This window comes from Bufo gargarizans, chromosome 2, assembly GCF_014858855.1.
Source record: "Bufo gargarizans isolate SCDJY-AF-19 chromosome 2, ASM1485885v1, whole genome shotgun sequence".
NCBI lineage: Eukaryota > Metazoa > Chordata > Amphibia > Anura > Bufonidae > Bufo > Bufo gargarizans.
The window spans coordinates 634,857,944-634,882,758 of record NC_058081.1 but is presented as its reverse complement, the minus strand read 5'-3'; the positions used below and the strand labels follow the sequence as shown (position 1 = coordinate 634,882,758).

At 45.2% G+C, this 24,815-nt stretch overlaps 1 protein-coding gene across 1 annotated transcript in view; it reads right to left on the bottom strand.

Moving 5' to 3' along the window:
• Window positions 1-17,357: 17,357 nt before the first annotated feature.
• LOC122926231 overlaps window positions 17,358-24,815 on the bottom strand; it is a 70,140-nt gene continuing 62,682 nt past the window's right edge. The window contains exon 3 of the mRNA XM_044277603.1: window positions 17,358-17,361. Within this exon, the coding sequence (XP_044133538.1) occupies window positions 17,358-17,361 (4 nt within the window). The remainder of the gene's footprint in view (window positions 17,362-24,815) is intronic.

Below are 24,815 nucleotides of genomic sequence, written 5' to 3'. Positions count from 1 at the left end.
AGATGGAAAAAAATGACAAATATTCTAAAAAACTAAAATATTCGATATAGTGCTATATATTAATTTTTTAGAATATTCATAATTTTTTTTCCATATGAAGTCATGATTCCTCCCTGCTTACGTTATTTAAGCAGGGAGGAATCATGAATTCAGATGGAAAAAAATGACAAATATTCTAAAAAACAAATATATAGAGCATTATAGCTAATATATTACTATATTTGTTATTTAGAATATTCATAATATTCTAAAACAAGAAAATATAGCAATATAGCTAATATTGGAAAAAAAACGAATATAGAGCAATTTAGCTAATATAGTGCTATAATTAGAGTTGAGCGGACACCTGGATGTTCGGGTTCGAGAAGTTTGGCAGAACTTCCCGGAAATGTTCGGGTTCAGGATCCGAACCCGATCCGAACTTCATCCCGAACCCCATTGAAGTCAATGGGGACCCGAACTTTTCGGCACTAAAAAGACTGTAAAACAGCCCAGGAAAGAGCTAGAAGGCTGCAAAAGGCAGCAACATGTAGGTAAATCCCCTGCAAACAAATGTGGATAGGGAAATGAATAAAAATAAAAATAAAATAAATAAAAATTAACCAATATCAATTGGAGAGAGGTCCCATAGCAGAGGATCAGGCTTCACGTCAGCCACCACTGCAACAGTCCATTGGCATATATTTAGGCCCAGGCACCCAGGCAGAGGAGAGAGGTCCCATAACAGAGAATCTGGCTTCATGTCAGCAGAGAGTCAGTCTGCATGTCATAGCAGAGAATCAGGCTTCACGTCAGCCACCACTGCAACAGTCCATTGTCATATATTTAGGCCCAGCACCCAGGCAGAGGAGAGAGGTCCCGTAACAGAGAATCTGGCTTCATGTCAGCAGAGAATCAGTCTGCATGTCATAGCAGAGAATCAGGCTTCACGTCAGCCACCACTGCAAAAGTCCATTGTCATATATTTAGGCCCAGCACCCAGGCAGAGGAGAGAGGTCCCGTAACAGAGAATCTGGCTTCATGTCAGCAGAGAATCAGTCTGCATGTCATAGCAGAGAATCAGGCTTCACGTCAGCCACCACTGCAACAGTCAATTGTCATATATTTAGGCCCAGCACCCAGGCAGAGGAAAGAGGTCCCGTAACAGAGAATCTGGCTTCATGTCAGCAGAGAATCAGTCTGCATGTCATAGCAGAGAATCAGGCTTCACGTCAGCCACCACTGCAACAGTCCATTGTCATATATTTAGGCCCAGCACCCAGGCAGAGGAGAGAGGTCCCGTAACAGAGAATCTGGCTTCATGTCAGCAGAGAATCAGTCTGCATGTCATAGCAGAGAATCAGGCTTCACGTCAGCCACCACTGTAACAGTCCATTGTCATATATTTAGGCCCAGCACCCAGGCAGAGGAGAGAGGTCCCGTAACAGAGAATCTGGCTTCATGTCAGCAGAGAATCAGTCTGCATGTCATAGCAGAGAATCAGGCTTCACGTCAGCCACCACTGCAACAGTCCATTGTCATATATTTAGGCCCAGCACCCAGGCAGAGGAGAGAGGTCCCGTAACAGAGAATCTGGCTTCATGTCAGCAGAGAATCAGTCTGCATGTCATAGCAGAGAATCAGGCTTCACGTCAGCCACCACTGCAACAGTCCATTGTCATATATTTAGGCCCAGCACCCAGGCAGAGGAGAGAGGTCCCGAAACAGAGAATCTGGCTTCATGTCAGCAGAGAATTAGTCTGAATGTCATAGCAGAGAATCAGGCTTCACGTCACCCAACATTGGAACAGTCCATTGGCATATATTTAGGCCCCGGCACCCAGACAGAGGAGAGGTTCATTCAACTTTGGGTAGCCTCGCAATATAATGGTAAAATGAAAATAAAAATAGGATTGAATGAGGAAGTGCCCTGGAGTACAATAATATATGGTTAAGGGGGGGTAGTTAATGTCTAATCTGCACAAGGGATGGACAGGTTCTGTGGGATCCATGCCTGGTTCATTTTTATGAACGTCAGCTTGTCCACATTGGCTGTAGACAGGCGGCTGCGTTTGTCTGTAATGACGCCCCCTGCCGTGCTGAATACACGTTCAGACAAAACGCTGGCCGCCGGGCAGGCCAGCACCTCCAAGGCATAAAAGGCTAGCTCTGGCCACGTGGACAATTTAGAGACCCAGAAGTTGAATAGGGCCGAACCATCAGTCAGTACGTGGAGGGGTGTGCACACGTACTGTTCCACCATGTCAGTGAAATGTTGCCTCCTGCTAACACGTTGCGTATCAGGTGGTGGTGCAGTTAGCTGTGGCGTGTTGACAAAACTTTTCCACATCTCTGCCATGCTAACCCTGCCCTCAGAGCAGCTGGCCGTGACACAGCTGCCTTGGCGACCTCTTGCTCCTCCTCTGCCTTGGCCTTGGGCTTCCACTTGTTCCCCTGTGACATTTGGGAATGCTCTCAGTAGCGCGTCTACCAACATGCGCTTGTACTCGCGCATCTTCCTATCACGCTCCAGTGCAGGAAGTAAGGTGGGCACATTGTCTTTGTAGCGTGGATCCAGCAGGGTGGCAACCCAGTAGTCCGCACACGTTAAAATGTGGGCAACTCTGCTGTCGTTGCGCAGGCACTGCAGCATGTAGTCGCTCCTGTGTGCCAGGCTGCCCAGGGGTAAGGACAAGCTGTCCTCTGTGGGAGGCGTATCGTCATCGTCCTGCCTTTCCCCCCAGCCACGCACAACTGATGGTCCCGAGCTGCATTGGGTGCCACCCCGCTGTGACCATGCTTCATCCTCATCCTCCTCCACCTCCTCCTCATCCTCATCCTCCTCGTCCTCCAGTAGTGGGCCCTGGCTGGCCACATTTGTACCTGGCCTCTGCTGTTGCAAAAAACCTCCCTCTGAGTCACTTCGAAGAGACTGGCCTGAAAGTGCTAAAAATGACCCCTCTTCCTCCTCCTTCTCCTCCTGGGCCACCTCCTCCTTCATCATCGCCCTAAGTGTTTTCTCAAGGAGACATAGAAGTGGTATTGTAACGCTGATAACGGCGTCATCGCCACTGGCCATGTTGGTGGAGTACTCGAAACAGTGCAACAGGGCACACAGGTCTCGCATGGAGGCCCAGTCATTGGTGGTGAAGTGGTGCTGTTTCGTAGTGCGACTGACCTGTGCGTGCTGCAGCTGAAACTCCACTATGGCCTGCTGCTGCTCGCACAGTCTGTCCAGCATGTGCAAAGTGGAGTTCCACCTGGTGGGCACGTCGCATATGAGGCGGTGAGCGGGAAGGCTGAAGTTACGCTGTAGCACAGACAGGCGAGCAGCGGCAGGATGTGAACGCCGGAAGCGCGAACAGACTGCCTTCAGCAGCTCTGACATGTCGGGGTAGTTGTGAATGAACTTCTGCACCACCAAATTCAGCACATGCGCCAAGCAAGGGATGTGCGTCAAACCGGCTAGTCCCAGAGCTGCAATGAGATTTCGCCCATTATCGCACACCACCAGGCCGGGCTTGAGGCTCACCGGCAGCAACCACTCGTCGGTCTGTTGTTCTATACCCCGCCACAACTCCTGTGCGGTGTGGGGCCTGTCCCCCAAACATATGAGTTTCAGAATGGCCTGCTGACGTTTACCCCGGGCTGTGTTGAAGTTTGTGGTGAAGGTGTGTGGCTGACTGGATGAGCAGGTGGAAGAAGAGGAGGAGGAAGCTTAGTAGGAGGAGGTGGCAACAGGAGGCAAAGAATGTTGCCCTGCGATCCTTGGCGGCGGAAGGACGTGCGCCAAACAGCTCTCCGCCTGGGGCCCAGCTGCCACTACATTTACCCAGTGTGCAGTTAGGGAGATATAGTGTCCCTGGCCGTGCTTACTGGTCCACGTATCTGTGGTTAGGTGGACCTTGCCACAGATGGCGTTGCGCAGTGCACACTTGATTTTATCGGATACTTGGTTGTGCAGGGAAGGCACGGCTCTCTTGGAGAAGTAGTGCCGGCTAGGAACAACATACTGTGGGACAGCAAGCGACATGAGCTGTTTGAAGCTGTCTGTGTCCACCAGCCTAAATGACAGCATTTCATAGGCCAGTAGTTTAGAAATGCTGGCATTCAGGGCCAGGGATCGAGGGTGGCTAGGTGGGAATTTACGCTTTCTCTCAAATATTTGTGAGATGGAGAGATGAACGCTGCCGTGTGACATGGTTGAGATGCTTGGTGACGGAGGTGGTGGTGTTGGTGGTACATCCCCTGTTTGCTGGGCGGCAGGTGCCAACGTTCCTCCAGAGGCGGAGGAAGAGGCCGAGGCGGCAGCAGCAGAAGAGGCCGAGGCGGCAGCAGCAGAAGAGGTAGCAGGGGGAGCCTGAGTGACTTCCTTGTTTTTAAGGTGTTTACTCCACTGCAGTTCATGCTTTGCATGCAGGTGCCTGGTCATGCAGGTTGTGCTCAGGTTCAGAACGTTAATGCCTCGCTTCAGGCTCTGATGGCACAGCGTGCAAACCACTCGGGTCTTGTCGTCAGCACATTATTTGAAGAAGTGCCATGCCAGGGAACTCCTTGAAGCTGCCTTTGGGGTGCTCGGTTTCAGATGGCGGCGGTCAGTAGCAGGCGGAGTCTCTTAGCGGCGGGTGTTCTGCTTTTGCCCACTGCTCTCTCTTTTGCTACGCTGTTGGCTCGGTCTCACCACTGCCTCTTCCTTCGAACTGTGAAAGTCAGTGGCACGACCTTCATTCCATGTGGGGTCTAGGACCTCATCGTCCCCTGCATCGTCTGCCACCCAGTCTTGATCCCTGACCTCCTGTTCAGTTTGCACACTGCAGAAAGACGCAGCAGTTGGCACCTGTGTTTCGTCATCATCAGAGACATGCTGAGGTGGTATTCCCATGTCCTCATCATCAGGAAACATAAGTGGTTGTGCGTCAGGGCATGCTATGTCTTCCACCGCTGGGGAAGGGCTAGGTGAATGCCCTTGGGAAACCGTGCCAGCGGAGTCTTCAAACAGCATAAGAGACTGCTGCATAACTTGCGGCTCAGACAGTTTACCTGATATGCATGGGGGTGATGTGACAGACAGATGGGCTTGGTTTTCAGGCGCCATCTGTGTGCTTTCTGCAGAAGACTGGGTGGGAGATAATGTAAACGTGCTGGAGATACTGTCGCCCACCCAATTGACTAATGCCTGTACCTGCTCATGCCTGTACCTGCTTACCATCCTTAGAACGGCATTGGGCCCCACCAAATATCGCTGTTAATTATGGCGGCTACTGGGACTTGAGGTAGTTGGTACACTAGGACGTGTGGCTGTGGCAGAACGGCCACGTCCTCTCCCAGCACCAGAGGGTCCACTAACACCACCACGACCATGTCCGCGTCCGCGTCCGCGTCCCTTACTAGATGTTTTCCTCATTGTTACCGTTCACCACAATAAGAAAAATATTATTTGGCCCAATGTATTGAATTCAAATTCAGGCCTTTTTTTACAGACACCTAACACTATCTGGCTATCTATTTAGGTACCGTATTACACTAATACAGGCACAGCAGTAACCACAGATTTAGCTGGATATAAATTTGAGGCCTATTATTTAGGCGCTGGGTGACAGGTATAGGTTTACTGACAGAATTAGACTTGGAAATGCACAGTAGCGTGTGTGTGAAGTTATTCAGAATGACCCTATGTGCACCTTGAATCTTATATACCCTTTCAGGGATAGATTTAAAATAGCTCTGATACAGCAGAAACCACTAATTTATGAAATTGCTAAATTGGGAATTGTATTTCAACCCAGAACAAAAAATGTGCTTTGACGGACACTTAATAACTTGACCAGCCACAGCAGTAACGACAGATTTAGCTGGATATAAATTTGAGGCCTAGTATTTAGGCGCTGGGTGACAGATATAGGTTTACTGACAGAATTAGACTTGGAAATGCACAGTAGCGTGTGTGTGAAGTTATTCATAATGACCCTATGTGCACCTTGATTCTTATATACCCTTTTAGGGATAGATTTAAAATAGCTCTGATACAGCAGAAACCACTAAATTAGGAAATTACTAAATTGGGAATTGTATTTCAACCCAGAACAAAAAATGTGCTTTGACGGACACTAAATACCTTGACCAGCCACAGCAGTACAGCAGTAACGACAGATTTAGCGGGATATAAATTTGAGGCCTTGTATTTATGCGCTGGGTGACAGGTATAGGTTTACTGACAGAATTAGACGTGGAAATGCACAGTAGCGTGTGTGTGAAGTTATTCAGAATGACCCTATGTGCACCTTGAATCTTATATACCCTTTTAGGGATAGATTTGAAATAGCTCTGATACAGCAGAAACCACTAAATTAGGAAATTGCTAAATTGGGAATTGTATTTCAACCCAGAACAAAAAATGTGCTTTGACGGACACTAAATAACTTGACCAGCCACAGCAGTAACGACAGATTTAGCGGGATAAAAATTTGAGGCCTAGTATTTAGGCGCTGGGTGACAGGTATAGGTTTACTGACAGAATTAGACTTGGAAATACACAGTAGCGTGTGTGTGAAGTTATTCAGAATGACCCTATATGCACCTTGAATCTTATATACCCTTTTAGGGATAGATTTAAAATAGCTCTGATACAGCAGAAACCACTAAATTAGGAAATTGCTAAATTGGGAATTGTATTTCAACCCAGAACAAAAACTGTGCTTTGACGGACACTAAATAACTTGACCAGCCACAGCAGTAACGACAGATTTAGCTGGATATAAATTTGAGGCCTAGTATTTAGGCGCTGGGTGACAGGTATAGGTTTACTGACAGAATTAGACTTGGAAATGCACAGTAGCGTGTGTGTGAAGTTATTCAGAATGACCCTATGTGCACCTTGAATCTTATATACCCTTTTAGGGATAGATTTAAAATAGCTCTGATACAGCAAAAACCACTAAATTAGGAAATTGCTAAATTGGGAATTGTATTTCAACCAAGAACAAAAAATGTGCTTTGACGGACACTAAATAACTTGACCAGCCACAGCAGTACAGCAGTAACAACAGATTTAGCTGGATATAAATTTGAGGCCTAGTATTTAGGCGCTGGGTGACAGGTATAGGTTTACTGACAGAATTAGACTTGGAAATGCACAGTAGCGTGTGTGTGAAGTTATTCAGAATGACCCTATGTGCACCTTGAATCTTATATACCCTTTTAGGGATAGATTTAAAATAGCTCTGATACAGCAGAAACCACTAAATTAGGAAATTGCTAGATTGGGAATTGTATTACAACCCAGAACAAAAAATGTGCTTTGACGGACACTAAGTAACTTGACCAGCCACAGCAGTAACGACAGATTTAGCTGGATATAAATTTGAGGCCTATTATTTAGGCGCTGGGTGACAGGTATACGTTTACTGACAGAATTAGACTGGGATATGGCCAAAAAATAACCACACTATTGATGGTTAAATGCACTTGGTGTGACAGCTTGACCAACCACACTATTGAGGGTTAAATGCACTTGGTGACAGGCTCAGCTTGCCCCTGATGTAGTATATGGCCAAAAAATAACCAGACTATTGATGGTTAAATGCACTTGGTGTGACAGCTTGACCCTGATGTAGGATTTAGCCAAAAAACAACCACACCATTGAGGGTTAAATGCACTTGGTGACAGGCTTAGCTTGCCCCTGATGTAGTATATAGCCAAAAAATAACCACACTATTGCTGGTTAAATGCACTTGGTGTGACAGCTTGACCCTGATGTAGGATTTAGCCAAAAAACAATCACACCATTGAGGGTTAAATGCACTTGGTGGCAGCTTGTGCTGGCACACCACAAAACACAAAATGGCCGCCGATCACCCCACAAAAAAGTGACTGAAAAACGCTCTGGGCAGCCTAAAAACAGTGAGCAATTCAATAGCAACAGTACAATCATCCACAGCTGCAGATCGATCTCTGAATGAAGTCTTTTGGAAGAGTTAATCACTGCCTAATCTCGCCCTAACGTCGCAGCTGCAACCTCTCCCTATGCTGATCAGAGCAGAGTGACGGGCGGCGCTATGTGACTCCAGCTTAAATAGAGGCTGGGTCACATGGTGCTCTGGCCAATCACAGCCATGCCAATAGTAGGCATGGCTGTGACAGCCTCTTGGGGCAAGTAGTATGACGCTTGTTGATTGGCTGCTTTGCAGCCTTTCAAAAAGCGCCAAGAAAGCGACGAACACCGAACCCGAACCCAGACTTTTACGAAAATGTCCGGGTTCGGGTCCGTGTCACGGACACCCCAAAATTCGGTACGAACCCGAACTATACAGTTCGGGTTCGCTCATCCCTAGCTATAATCTTTTTTTTTAAATAGTTGTAGTGTTTTTTCCAATCTGAATTTCAGACAAAGAAGATTATAGCAGTATATTATCTAAATTGCTCCATATTCGTTTTTTTCCCGAATATTCGCTATATTGCTATATATTATTGTTTTAGAATATTACAAATTTAAAAAAAAAAAGAATATATAGCTCTATATCGTATATATTTGTTTTTTAGAATATTTGTCTTTTATTTTTCAATCTGTACAGTTCCACTTCGGCATACTCCTCCCCGACAAGCGTCAGTAGCGTCCTGCTGCCATGGTAACCAATCGAAGCCCCAGCATTACACTGCTGGGACTCTGATAGGAACTGCCCACCAATTATTTTAATACTGGGGAGGGGGGGCGCACTGCCCACCAAAGATTTTAATACTGGGGAGGGGAAGGGGGAGGGCGTACAGCCCACCAATGATTTTAATGCCGGTGAGGGGGGAGGGTGCACTTCCCACCAATGATTTTAATACCGGGGAGGGGGGGAGGGTGCACTGCCCACCAATGATTTTAATACCGAGGGGGAGGGCACACTGCCCACCAATGATTTTAATACAGGGGGGAGGGCGCACTGCCCACCAATGATGTTGATATCGGGGGGCGCACTGCCCACCAATGATTTTAATATGGGGGAGGGCGCAGTGCCCACCAATGATTTTAATACCGGGGAGGGCGCACTGGGGGCTGGTGAGATGCACTGTGGGCTGATAGAAAGGCACTGGGGACTAATGGAGAGGCACTGGGGGCTGGTGAGAGGCACTGTGGGCTGATGGAGAGGCACTGGGGCTGATGGAGAGATACTGGGGGCTCATGGAGAGGCACTGGGGGCTGGTGGAGAGGCACTGGGGGCTGATGGAGAGGCACTGGGGGCTGGTGGAGAGGCACTGGGGGTTGGTGAGAGGCACTGGGGCTGATGGAGAGGCTACTGGGGGCTGCTATGAGGTTACTGCAGGCTGATATATGGCTACTGGGGGCTGCTATAAAGATACTGGGGGTTGCTAAAAGGCTACTGGGGCTGCTATAAGGCTACTGGGGGCTGCTATGTGGGATGGGGCTCTTATCTGAGGTCTTATTGGGGGTCATTCATATTGGGGTCTTAGCTGATGTGTGATCTGAGGTCTTATTGGGGTCTTATTAACATTGGGGATCTTATTGGGGCTGTCATCTGATTAACATTGGGGGTCTGATTAGTGGTCTGACCTGAGGTATAATATTTTTTTTTTTTGTGGAGCAGCTTGGAGAAAAAAGGCCTCACAATCTCCCACACTCCTTTTGCTGGGCCAAGCCAGCCAGCACACCTGAGGCCAAGCGAGCCAGCACTCCTGATGCCAAGCCTGTAAGCACCCCTGAGTCCAAGCCAGCCAGCACCCCTGAGGCCAAGCCTGTAAGCACCCCTGAGGCCAAGCCTGTCAGCACCCCTGAGGCTAAGCCTGCCAGCACCCCTGAGGCTAAGCCATCCAGCACCCCTGAGTCCTCAGAACTGTAAGTAAATTATACATAAGGGGAGCTTATACTATGAAAAGAGATGAATTATGTCTGAACAGATATATAGCGCAAATTCTTGTTTTTGTTTACTTTTTATGTTGCACTGAATTTTCTGTGAAATATATATATATATATATATATATATTTATATATATATATATATATATATATATATATACATATATATACATATATATTTATTTTTTGGGGGGTGGTTGGGGTGGCAGTGGATCTTGGGTGAGTTCCCACACTTTTTTTTCCCAGGACTTGACCCCTGTTTTGAGGACTGTTAATCTGTCCTCTAGCCTTATAAACTAGTAGTATGTCTCTTCCGAGGAGTAAGACTATCGGTGCTTTTGGGTCCAGTTCTGGATTCAGGTGAGCTATATGCCTCATGTGGGAGTGGTATGCCGCTACCTCTGGAGTAGATATCTCAGACCGGTTGTCAGGTATGTGATTGCACTCTAGTATGGTTGGCAGTGACAAGCAGGTCAGACTATCTATGGACTCTAACTTGTACCCAGTTGCTTTCCTCCCCGCCGTCTCAACAATATCAGCACATATCCTTACGGAGTAGGGAGAAAAGGGCCCTACTATGTTGAAGGTGTCGAAGAAGGTGGATTTAGCTAAAGACCAGTTGCTTTGATCATCTAAGATTGCATATACCTTGATCGCCTTATTTCGGTGGCCGACCGGATAAACACTGAAAAGGCAGATTTTTTTAGCAGGACTTCCATCCTGCAAGTCCTTTACAGATATCTGTACAGTGAGAAGTGACTACTGTGGTGTCTATGTTGGTGTCTATCTGCTTCCCATCATGTTCCTCTGATTGGGGTGATACCTGATAAGGTGGTCCAGGGTGTAAAGCCGTGTTGTGTTCTGTGCTACTGCATTCTGTGCATGTCACACTGACCTTACAGTTCCTGGCAAAATGTGATGTTGTAACACAGCACCTGAATCAGATGTTTTCTTTGAGGAATTTTTTGCGGTCCTCTAAAGAGTTCTCCCTGAAGGCTCTGCATTTTAGTAGAGGATGTTGTTTATTGTGCATGGGGCATTCTTTGGTAAGATCTTTGTGTTTGTTATCTTCTTGAGAAGACATAAACGGCCTGTAAGGAGAGCCTATGGAGGCAACATTAGTTTGTGGACTGCCACTGGTCTTTTATGTTTTTAAGTTTGACACCAGGGGTAGTGAGACCAGACAATGTAAATTCAAAACTGTGATAATTTCAAATCCTCACCTGTAGCAACACGAAGGGGGTGGGGGGGGATCGTACATTATGAACCTATTTATAATGAGAACCATGCGTGATCCACTTCTCCTGTAGATTATAAGGGAGTTTTTGGACAATCGGATTGACACCTCTGGCGGTGTCCAGGAATGCTAGCCCGGCAGATCTCCTTCTGCCTGAGCAACCTGTACCTCTATCAACAAGTCAATGAGTTCCCTGAGCTTCTGGTAACCCCTACCTACTATTCTGGGAAAATTATACATTTTTTTATATAAAGATTTTCTATTGCTTCTATTGACCCATTACACTCATCAAGTCTTTCCCACACTATCTTTAGGCCTTTGCCATATTAATGTCTCTGATTCTTTTGGCATGTTCAGCAGACTCATTTTCAAGGCCACGTTACCAAGAGATCTAACTCCTCACTACAGGAAATATCTCAGTCTCTTACGGTGTATTGGAAGGAGGCTCGTCATGCCCAGTAGTTTTTGGGGAGATTGGTGAACTTTATAAGTCCTTTGGTAACCAGCTCCAATTTAGCAAAGAACTTAGCTAAGTCCATGGTGGCATGGTTAGCACCAATTCTACCCAATGTGTTGTTGTTATGCTGCATGTGTGGTGTATCACTATACCTTTTAGGGGATTCCGGCTTAGGGAAGTCTGTATAAAACCATTCTGGCACGAAGGTTGTCCCTTTAGGTCGAAGCGAAGGTTGTAGCTTCTGTTCTGTAGGGCGGTAGTTGTGGTAAGCAACGCTTTGTCGCATACCATTCTGCTCGAGGTACTGTGGTTCAAAGTAGTATCTTTGACACCCTGGCTGATATTCTGGATCATAGTCATCTTCTGTCTTGGGATGCTAATGGACGTGTTCTGAAACACGCTGTGTGGAATCTTGTTCATCTAGGTCTGGCCCAAGTACTTGGCTGTGTTTCTCTGATTCGGGGAACTCCAAGGCTTCTAGGAACTCTGCTTTGGCCACTGGGGCTGCCGCTTCTTTCTCTGCGGTGAGTTTTTCCAGTGACGCTTGCAGGCATGCTGTCTCTTCTTCCAGCGCAGCTTGCAGGCATGCTCTCTCATGTTCAAGTAAGGCACTCTCGTTTTACTTTGGCACTTGTAGGCATGCTCTCTCTTCTTTCAGGGATGCTTGTAGGTGTGCTTTCTCTTCTTCCTATGACGATTGAAGGCATGCTCTCTCTTCTTTCAGGGACGCTTGTAGGTGTGATTTCTCTTCTTCCTATGATGCTTGCAGGCATGCTCTCTATTTTTCCCCTTAACACTCTTTCTTTCTTTAGTTGCATCTCTTGTTCAGCAAAGGAAGACCTTACTTTTTCAGCCTCAACTCCTGCACGGGCGAGAGAAGCCTTTCTTTTATTGAGGACTTGCTAGACCAGCTTGCTTGTGACCTGGTCCTGTATGATGATGCCTGGATAGCGGATATTGCGTGCCTTTCTCTGGCTGCTTAACGTCTCTGTGCGGACTCAGTCTATACTAGAAATGGACTTTAGTGTGGTCTGGATCATGCTGCACTTGCTGGGGCTGCACTCTCACTTCTTGTGAATGTATGGCAACCGTTGCAATCTTATTCGCAGGACCGCGTATGTAATGGCGGCTCTGTATAGTCAGATAGATTATCGCTGGTGACTAGCATCTGTTTTACTGTTCTGTTTTCATACACGTTCACACATTGTATAATCTGACATTTAGCATAAACCATTCCTGTCTTCCAAATAAGAGGACTGTTCTTTGTAGTCTAACTTGTTTATTGGTAAAACAGGATTGTTAATTGGCAAAACAGGATTGTTTGCTAAAACTACAAGAATACAAATAGCATGTATACGTACAAAGTATAGCATGTAGTATAACATTACATTAACACTGAAGCACATGGTAAAATGGCTGCCTATACATAAGATTACATGTCTCTCTAACAGTAGTAACAACTCCCTGAGTAACAGTTACAACTAGCTGAACGGCTCTGCAACACACAATATCCCTGAAACAAAGGTAGATCTCTACCAGATGTGTTTTCACAAGGATGGTGGAGTTTGAGAAGGAGATATGCAAAAGGACAGCTCTGATGATGTGTCCTGGAGACTGGAGACTTCTCTTTCCCAGGATGCTTTGCCTCCCACAATGCAGTGCACCACCCACAAGGCAGTAGTCTTGTAACAGGAAAAACAAAGTGTAATACAACTTAAAACTGCTAGATTGTGCTATAACCACATTAAAGCACTTCAGAATTACCAAGGCTCTGGCAGAATAAACTAGAATCATTTTCTAACCCTGCTGTGCAGAACAGTTACCACGAAGTGTGAGGAAATTCAGCTTTGTGTCAAATCAAATTTTTCCTGAAATTTGGATTGAAGTAAATTTGCACACTAGTGTCCGGTGTCAGACCTCTACTTGTGATATTGATGATCTATCCAGAGATAGGTCATCAACATATAATGAGTAGAAAGCCCCTTTTGAGTTTAATTGTCATTATGGGTGACCTTCAAAATATGCTGTCAAGTGTGTATTTGAGAAATATCTATTTTATATTGTTTTTTTTAGCAGTTTCCCCTCTGAAGGTTCTATCTTTAATTTACAGAAGATGAGATCCTGGTCCACTTTCTCTCTGTAGCACACCCTTTGAATAAATAACTGCATGGAGGACGTTATACAGCAGTAATTAACAATATAGTTGTGAATCCAACCCTAGGGCTAGGTAGAAACAGCAGATGAGATCCTGCTCCTCTATCTCTCTGTAGCACACCCTTTGAATAAATAACTGCATGGAGGATGTTATACAGCAGTAATGAACAATATAGTTGTGAATCCCACCCTAGGGCTAGCTAGAAACAGCAGATGAGATCCTGCTCCTCTATCTCTCTGTAGCACACCCTTTGAATAAATAACTGCATGGAGGACGTTATACAGCAGTAATAAACAATGTAGTTGTGAATCCAACCCTAGGGCTAGGTAGAAAACTTACTAGAAGCTGCAGCACAGTCTCTGTGTGTCTCTCTCCAGCAGCTCCTCCCTCCTCCTGTCCCTCCACTCTCCTCTCCATAAACTTCCATAAACAGTAACATAATCTCTCTGTGAGCTGTTAACACATGTCAACTGAAAATTAATTTTATCAGTGAAATTCAGTCACTGCTCAGTGCAGAAAGCTGAGGAAGTCTGATGAAAAAGGCATTCTTTTGTAACTAGAGATGAGCAAATTTTTCAAAAATTCGATTTGGACGGTTGCCAAAAATATTTTCAGAATTGCCTAAAAACATTCAATTCGATACAAATTTATTTGTGATGAATCGCGTTAAAAAAACAGCTATTTCCAGGCTGCAGAGAGTGTGTATTTTGGTGTAGAACACTGTGCACTGCAAAAACATGCATAGGGAGTATGCTGTGGTAGTGAAACAGTACTGTGAGTCAGTATGACACTCAGATGACAGGCGTCACTCTTAGAATCGCTTCACATTTTCCTTATTTGGCTAGTTACGGGGCCAAAATGGACAAAATAACTAAGGTGTGAACTCAGCCTTACAGGTCAATGTTAGCACCAGGTATGAAGAACCATGCAGTGGTCCAAGATTCTACTATAGAGTGAAAGAGCACACTCCTTTTACACAGTTATCAGCTGATTCCACATAGATTTCTACAGAACCTGTTTTGTTACACGCTGATACCAGTAGTGCACTTCTGAAAGAGGGGAGAGTGCTGACATCACTGTTTATTTTGCCCTTCTTCTGTTCCATCATATGAACAACCCCCAAAAAACGGGTCCTGTCTTTTGAGCATACGGCTTCACATGGTCAACATTTGGTTAGTAATCCAACAGTATTGCTAACGTCCAAAAAAAAAAAAAAAAAAACAGGAGTGGAAAGCTTGCATGTCTTCTGTGTCTTATACCCACTTCTGCTTTTGGCTTCCAAAAGTGTATCCTTATGCTAAATAGGGACTGTGAGATACAGGCCTAATGGCTTCTTCAAAGACAGGATCCATTGTGTTTCTCATTTTTCCATCCTTCTCATCAGAAGAAGGGTAAAGTAAATTTTGACATCAACATGACAAGTCAACATAGTGGCCAGTTACAGAGTGATGATTGTGGGAATCGCATGAGGAATTGCATTAGGAGTCAACACAGTGGCCCAGTCACAGAGTGATGAGGGTGGAGATCGCATGAGGAGTCAACATAGTGGTTAGTCTCAGAGTGATGAGGGTGGGAATTGCATGATGAACTGCATGAGGAGTCAACACAGTGGCCCAGTCACAGAGTGGTAAGGTGGGCCACTGACTGCCTACTACCTCTGCGAACCCATGCACTGCTACTTCTTTCCAGACAGGTAGGCTCCTGCTTAGCAGGCGGTCTACCCTTGGCACCTTTGGCTACAGATCTCACAATGCTGCCACCCACTGCCTCACGCGTAAGCTGCCACCCTCCTGATGATGATGTATAACCATCAATAACTAAGAGCCTTTTAACAAAGGTTCATCAAGGGCCCTGTATCTGAGGGAGAGACCAAAGAGGTCTGAGATTCCCAGGCTCAGGGCCCCACCCAGCCATTAAGTAGGGTGAGTGATACATCTATTTTACCTGGAGAGAGAAGGTGATAGCTGAACAGCTCCCAGGCTCAAGTCTTTGTTACCTGTGCAAAATTAGGCAAAGGGGGGTAAGGAGGGGTAAGCGGGGGCGTTTTGTGAGAAATGTTGGGGGGAGTAGGATAGAGGAATAGAGGGGGGTATAGAAAGGTAAGGGGGGGGGATTCAGCTGAGCAGTCCTTCTTGCAGAGAGTGAAGTGAACTAAGTATATAAGTTTCTTGTAGGTATATTTATATGTTCCAATATGTGATCCATCTGTAGGTGGTCGAATCAGATGTAGTTCCATAAGGCTCTGCTTAGGTTTGGACAGTGGGAACCTGCCTCTTCATAGATTATCTGTGTCAGAGACATGTTCTTCTTTTGGTATTGAGCCCTCGGCGTTTGGTGGATCTCAAACGGGGAAACTTTTGGGATGTCCGGTAGTGACACCAGATCTTGGACGGCATCCCAGTTTTCAATGTCGAGGGATGGGATCTCCAAATGGTCGAATGCTGGGCACAGGTCCGCGTGGGAGTGTAAAGTGAGGCAGCGCCCATTTTTGTGGATCTCAAACGGGTAAGAAGGGTGAACTGAACAGAAAAGTCCATTGATGTGGTACCGTACCTTGTGGTTTCTAAGCCAGTTGGTCAAAGGTTTAAGCATTCTGTGCATTTTTAGGATCACAGATGCCAAGTCTTGGTAGATATTAATTTGATGACCTCGGGGGCTTCATGGGACTTGGTTAACATTGATTTCTTGTCTTGGAAGTTAAGGAAGCAACAGATTATGTCTCTTGGTGGGTCTGACAGCTTTGGACGCGGGCAGAGAGCTTGATTGGCCCTTTCAAGTGTTATATGTAAGGAGTATTCTGGGCCTAGGATGTTGTCAAAGTATAGATTGATAGCAGATGGTACCTCAGTTGGTATTATCGTCTGCAGTATGCCTCGGAATCTTAGATTGCTTCATCTCCCTCAGTTTTCCTAGTGTTCTCATGGCATTTAGGTGGGCTTGGCAATGTTTTAGACAAAGTGATATAGCCTTCTGGAGCTCCAATATGGTCGTTTGTGTTGTCTCCAAAGCCTCTACCCTTCCTCCTATGTGTCTGACATCTTGGTGTAGGGAGGAGATTTCTTGTATTACTGGCTCTAAGGCTTTAGACAAGGCCAGTTTTAATTATTTTCGAGATTTTGGAAGACTCTAGCGGCTTACAGTATCTTCCGCCTCCCTGTCTCCATCTAAGGCAATCAGTCCGCCCTCACAGGCTTTGCTCTAGGCTGCAGGCGCCATCTTGGTATCCTTTGCTATGTATATAGCCGCAGCTTTCTTTATGAATTTATCCATTTCCCCACCACTGGATGAAGGTTTTTGGGGTTGGGTGTTGTCTCCAGACTTCAGGTTGCTAATTTTCTGCATCTCTGGTCAGGTTTGCTGACGTTAGCTGTGGTAGAAGGCAGTCTGTGTGATAGAGCTCAGAAATGCACAGCCATTCCTTGTTGGCGCTAGCTCCGCCCCCTTCTCCTGATGATGATGAAGCACCCTCTTCATCCGGCTCCCACGTGCGATTGGCTACATCATCATCCAATACTGTCTGCACATCACCCTTACTAGGCTCAGGTCCATATGCCTGACCGCTCTCAACACCCGGCTCCCACGTGACTCTCATCATCGCTACTTGCCTGCCTGCCGGAGGAAGCAGCGGATCTCTCCTCCTCACCTGTCTGTCGGACATACTGTACTGTAACATTATCTGCAAGGATAAAAGAGCAAAAGCGTCAGGCCACAATTTCGCCACCAACTCCGCAACTACTGATTGACGCATCGAATTACGGTAAGTGTAAAATAATTTTAACACCCTAAAATGTATAGTATCAGGCCGCAGTTTTACACCAACTCCTGAACTACTGATTGACACATCGAATTACGTGTAAAAGAATTTGACCACCTTAAAAAGGGTGTAGTATCAGGCAGCAATTTTGTACCAAATCCGCAACTACTGATTGACGCATCAAATTAAGTGTAAAAGAATTTGAACACTCTAAAATGTGTAGTTTTGAATACCCTCAAAAATACAGAACAGGTGCAGATCCTTCCATTACACCTTTTCTCTGAGTAGACCTCACTACTGGTTTTGGCTCACAGAAAAATAAAGGAAATAACTGACCAAATAACTGAAGTGTGAACTCACCCTAAAGTGTCTAGTATCAGGCCACTATTTCACACCAACTCGGCAACTACTGATTGACACCGAATTAAGTGCAAAATAATTTGACCACCCTAAAAGTCTGTAAAGAAGTGTTCTGATTCGGCGAACAGCGGCCTCGGCCGCGAACCCCCTTAGGATTATCTGTTCTCTACCTTTATGATGTGATCACCTGTTGTTTCTTTTCTTTCTTTTTCTTTTTTTATTAAGCCCAAGGAGCGTGCTTTCTTCACCCGTGCACCAAAATGATACAGCATGCCAGACCACACTTTCATCACAGAAGCAAGGAAGGATGGATGGATGGATTTACTTATATGTAAACAAAATACACCCCAAAACTGATTGTATCAGACCACACTTTCACTACAGAATCAAGGCCGTATGTAAGTACTGTGGGGATTTGCTCTGTTAGACAGGTTAGCAGACGCAGTATAGAGGCAAGGAACCAGGTTGTAAATCAAACTTCAGTGTTTTATTCACACTCAGCAAAACATAACAGTCTTGGTGCTTGTTCACACACAGCAAAAACAAAACAATGTTCACCTGGAATTCTAGGTGTCGGTTCACACCTGGCTGAATGCTCATCCACAGAATAGTTCACTGGCAGGCTTCCAGGCGGCCTGCACTCCTGTTTGCAGTCTTCAGCCTAGAGGACGCCACAGCATCACTGTCAGATGGAGGAAAATCCACACCACCTGATAGCGCTGTCTGCTTTTATAAGCCTGCCATGGCCCGTAACTGTTTGATCTGTGGTAGTTTACTGAGTTCCCTCATGACTTTTGACATAAAAGGGGTCCCCTGGTTGGTCAGAATCTCTCTCGGTAGGCCCACTCAAGAAAACATCTCCACTAACTCTTTGGCTATTAGTTTGGCCGAGGAAAGTCGCAGCAGCACCTCATCCGGGTACCGAGTGGCATAGTCCGGGACTACCAAGAAGTGTTGGTGCCCTCTAGCTGACTTTGGTACTGGGCCTATGAGATCCATAGCGATCTGCTCGAATGGAACCTCAATAAATCGGGAGAGGGACCAGGGGACTACGGAAATGTGGCTGGGGGCTGGCTATCTGGCAGGTTGGGCAAAACTTGCAATACTCTTCCACCTCTCTGAACACACTGGGCCAGTAAAACAACTGTAGAATCCGGTCCTGCGTTTTCTGCTGGCCCAGGTGTCCCCCAAGAACATGTTGGTGGGCTAATTCCAACACAAGTTTGTCATATGTCTTGGGCACCACCAACTGTTCAATATGCTCACCCCGTAGTTGATTTACCCGATACAGCACCTCTTGTTGAACTACAAAACGGGGGAACATAGACTCAGCCCCGGTTGTTTTGGCTCACCCTCAACTACTACCACATTTTCCCAGGGCCGAGATAGAGTCAGGTCCTGGTGCTGTGCTGTACCAAAATTGTCTCCAGAGACGTTGAGGTCTGCCAATTCCGGACCCGGCGGCAAATTCTCCACATCTCACATGATTATATTCAGTGTGGTTGGCTCCACCCCTTTCTGTGCAGTTGCGGCCACCCCTACTGCTGGCCTTTCGGTCTCAGGTTCCCAGTGTTCCGGTTTCCCCTCTGAACAAGGCCATTCTATTGGGGTTGCTCCTGCCCCATGGGTATCGGTGGCTCTCACCTCAGGCCACAGTGATGGCCACTGGGGAAGTTTCTCCCAATTATTAGTGTATAATGTAATTTTGTGGCGACGGCCACCTCATGAGTCCAATTGCCGGCCATCGTGGATAGAGACACCAGGGCGGTGGGATAGTCCTTTAGGTCTCCATGGATGCACACGTCGACGACTTTTCGGCCAGTATACTCGGCGGGCCGCACCAGGGCTTAGCTCTTTTTGCTGAACGGAAGTACAGGACGAAACCCATTGAAGTGGTCCATAATACGGCAACGGGTAGCACGGGTAGTTCATGTGCAGGAAGTCTAAATGTGTTTTCAAGCGCATACAACATTTCCTATTGCTGATTTCGTCCCAGTGAGGCTACATCTCAATTAATCAATACTGGTCTTTTTTATAGAGCTGATGCATCTTCAATATACAGCCCTTCTACAAGATTACATTTTATATCGTAGTAATCCTGATATTTAAGATTCAGACCCTCCTACCAGGCTTAAAATTGAAGATGTATAACTTCACAAAAACATTCCTGCAAATTTCTGAAAGAAATAAGCGATTATGACAAAGGAATGTCTGGAGGTGGCAGGCATATAGAACAGAGCTGGTTTTAATGTTCAGCTTTCTGCCAATGAGCCCATGGGGATATGAGGGATTTGTACGTGTTATCAAGCATTCATACTAATGAGATAGTTCCATCATTCATGGAAATGGACAAGCTCTCAGTTGGGACTAATTTGCTTTATAAAGCAGCATTTTAATGAAAGCCTATTCTCAGATTGTCCTTGCAGACAATTTAATTTAGCGAGTCTGTCTGTCCAAGATAATGTTTTAGATTCTTACTTGCAAATATGTTAAGAAATTCCGAAATAATCGGAGGGAAATTACCAAGCCACAAGTTATTTGGTTTAAAAAAGTTTCAATTAGTTTTGCACATTTTATACATTTCTTTCTCATTCTCACACTGCTTCTTTTTAAATGTGGGTAGGGCTTAGGGGAAGAAATGGGTCCACCTCAGCCTAAAAGATTTATTATTATTTGCACCAGAAAAGAGCTGTAAATATAGCTGAAGTTTATCTCACTTTGAGTTGGACTAAATTTCTGTTTCTAGCACATGGATAGCCTAAAGATGTGCAACATTTTTTTAATAGGCACACTTCTGATTAAGATTGGCATAGAAGTCTGAAGAAAATCCCACCCATTGTATTTTGTGCGAAAATTGAATATTTGTCTCAGGAAATTAATGTTTTTTGCAGTTTTTGAATTATGGATACAAATTCCTGCAAAGCAGGGATATAAGTACATGAAGTGGGTCAAAATGTACCCACACCCACTTACACAACCTCACACCTCCTCCAAGACAAAAGGGTCCATCTCTTCAGCTTACATTTTTCTATCCAAACTTGTATAAAAGGATGATGTCACCATTATTGTATTAGGGATCAAATGACCTACCAAAGTAAAAGAGGATTACAAGAAGTACTTAGTTTTCGGCATAATAATAGGTGATCTTGACATTAGGTTGTATTTCTGTCATATGTGTTTCGGACAATGCCGCTCAACTAATCTCTTACTCTGCCAGAGGGACAGTACCTAGGCAATAGAATTTACTAACATGCTAGTATCGTGTGAAGGTGTGCTATTTCTGTTGTCTGCCTGTTTGCCTACTGTCTGCCTGATAACTAGGTTTTGACCCTTCACTGCATAGCCAAACCTGTGTCTGACCTCTGTATTGATCCTTCGCTGCCCAGCCTGACCTTGGATCCCTTATCATGCCCGTACTTACCTCAGCTTGTCTGTAATTGCAATTTTGCCTGATCCCCTGTGCCTATCTCTTGATCCAGTAGGTCAGCTGTCGTTCTTACAAAAACTACTTCAGGAGGTTTACATTGGGGTCCAGGACAGAGGCGTACATAGAAATCATTGAGCCCCGTAGCAAGAATATAAATTCCCCTTGCTCCATGAACTGTTCTAGCTCGTGAGTTTTATATTGTGTGCCATCAAGGATGGACTGTGATTACAAAACAGCCCTGGCACAAACCCCAGCAGCCCACATATGATATTGCCTAAAAATAATGGTGTGCAATCCAGAAGAGCTAGTTTGCTTTACTTGGTCATGCCCCTTTAAAAATCATCAAGAATGGAAATAAAAGTTTGACACAAAAATGCTTAATTATATGGTCAAGGACATACGTTACCCTCCCCAACAGCAATACATACCACAATGAAGCCTAAAATAACTCCAGAGAAGCCTCTGACACCAGTGTGTATTGTCAAATTACCTTCCCAACTTCACCATATAAATACAGCGTGCCAGCACAAAATATCTCCCCTACAGCGCTAAATAAATACTATCATGAAGTACAAAACTCTCAGCTTTATTGTCCCCTAACAACCTCTACTGACAACAGCATTGTCCCCATTCAAAGGAAATGTGTCATTAATCTAATAACTAATCTGATTTTATTTTTTGATTACGGATTTTTTTAATGCTATTTTCAGAACATGATTATGGAGTCGGCCATCTTTCCTGAGCCGTTCTTAAAAAAATTTACAAAGCATTTAAATAGTTACTTTACCACAGCCTAATGAACCATAGACACAATGGAATCAAGGGGACCTCATTGACTTATATGAGAGAGTTTTCTAGGCATGCTCTGTGACCTGTGCAGAAGTAATTGTACAATCAGGTGATAATCACCTGCTGTGAATGGTGGATCCTGTCTTATCTATACACAGAGGTGCTATCTCCTTATGATCACAGGCATGACTAAAATAATATATACCGTATATTTTGCCCTATAAGACGCACCTAGGTTTTTGAGGAGGAAAATATTTTGAACCAAAAGGTGTGCTTTTGGTGGGTTTTGAACTAATCGTGGTCTGTGGAAGACACTATTATGGGGGATCTGTGGATGACAGTGGTAGGCAAGGGCGCTTTGTTAAACTTGAGCAATTCTTTGCAGCAGTAGAGAAATCCTCTGTAGTACTCACTGGAAATTCCCATAGCAGGCAGGCCGGACGGCAGCGTAACGTCACTCACTACATAACGCGCCTGCTTCATTGATAAAGTAGGAGGGGCAGGCGTGTGATGATAAAGATGATAAAGAATACTAGTCTGAACTTCGTGTCAGGACATCTCCACATAGTTATTTTTTTTCCATAAAGTTTTAAAAACCGTATAAGGCTACTTTCACACTTGCGGCAGCAAGGTCCAGCAGGCTGTTCTGGCTGGGGAACAGTCTGCTGGATCCATGCTAACGCTAGCCCACCATGCCGCCGTAAGTCCACTCCAGCCCCATTCACTGCAATGGGGGCGGACCGGAGGTCAGGCCACAGCAGGGCAAACATGCCGAGAGGCAGCCGGACAAAAACTATAGCATGCTGCGTTTTTTTGTCAGGAATCCACTGCTTGTTTGCCGTGCTAGGGCCCGCCCCATTATAGTAAATGGGGCCGGAGTGAACTTCCAGCGGCACGGTGGGAAAGCGTTAGCACTGATCTGGCAGGCTGTTCCCCAGCCGGAACAGCCTGCTGGACCCTGCTGCCACAAGTGTGAACATAGTCTAAAATACTCAAGGTGGTGGAAAAAACAATAAGCATTACCATAAGCTTACAATAAGCTTACAATAAGCAGGATAGCCCATAAAATTATTTGTGAATGATAACGTGATATTGGGCCTCAATGCATTTCCATTAATCTCTATCTCCACATGGTTACAATTTTTTTTTTGGGGGGGGTGTTAAATTTATTTGAACCGACATATGTGTAATTACTACACCATTACGCAGAAGGGTGCACAACAATATGTCAAGAAACTAGATAAGGCCATAGACAGAAAGACTTTCTTTTGTCTGTATGTTAAACAGCAGTGGAGATATCTGTGTTTTTATTCATATGCAAATGAGCATGTTGGGACACCAGGGACAAGGCTGGATCCTTTCAGCACTGCTTTTGTAACACCCTTATGGTCTGCACCCTTCACTTGATTGACAGTGCTATACATCAGCATGCTGAGGGCAGAGCAGTATCCTGGAGCTGTGTCCTAGCATGCACATGTCATATAAAGTACTTACTATAGCCTTATCATGTTGAGGATAGAGGTTTTCTATGCTTACAAATATAACACATAATATTGTTTACTTCACAGGCACAATATATGATTATGAAGAAAATAGTAATATGTATTAGCTTTCCAAGTATAGAAAACCACTCCACTCAATATGGAGGAGGTCAGCCTTGCATATGGATGCCCCAGGTTCCAATCCCATGAGATACTTTTTTCCCTCTCATTTAACCCATAATAAAAGGCTATAGCCTTACTATATTGAGAATGGTTTTTTTTTTATACTTATAAAGCTAATACATATTACTGGTGTCTTTATAACAGTATATTTAGAGATGGCCTTGCAGTTCGCCCAGCAGTCTTTTCCCAGCTAATTTTGCTTGCTCGCAATTAGAACATATGGTGATGTTCGCATGTGCCATATTCTTTTGCATTGCGCTGAACTTTGACCCATGACACATCCATCAGGTGGGGCAGGACAGCCAATTGAGATGTTTAAGCACATGGACACACCTCCACCCTATAACAGAACTCGATCTGGCAGCCATTATACATTCTGTGTTTTGCCAGTGTAGGAAGAGGTTGCTTTGTGGAGCAGGGGCAGACTGTTAGGGACACCAAATGCTAGCTAATAGGGCCACAAAAGTCCTTTTAAGGACTAGTATAGGTGTGCTATCAATTGGCTGAGGCCAATGAACAGTTCTGGCCTTGCTCATGGTGCACCATCTTACCACTGTTGTTGTCTGCTTGCCTACCATCCTGCCTCCATCATGATGCTGCTGCCTGCCTACCATCATGCCACCACCACCACCATACCACTGCTACAGCCTGCCAACATCATCTTCTGTAAGGCTGCTGCTGTCTGCCTGCCAATATGAACCATAAGGCTGCTGCTGCCACCGCCTCAGCGGCTGCTCCTCACTTCTAATCACCTACTGCCACCACCATAATGCTACACATCCGCCACTACTGCCACTACAACCACTACTACTATTACTACTACTATCCATAGACAGCTGACCTCCTGCCTTGTATGTTTCATGCTATGCTGCTTCTGCTGCTGCTACTATTGTGGCCACATGCCACTTAGACTACCCTTCCAACAAGTCACTTTTTCTTCTGACAATCAATACTTATGTGTGTTATATGGGCAGGCATTCTGACCCTGTCAAGGCATAATTTTTAGACACTTGGTCCCCCAAGCCACTTTTTAATAATCTTTTTATTCAATAACACTGTGTGTTTAAACATCATCTGGCCCCAATAAGGGACAATTTTGGAAGCTTTGGAATATAAAAAAACACATAGCACATGTG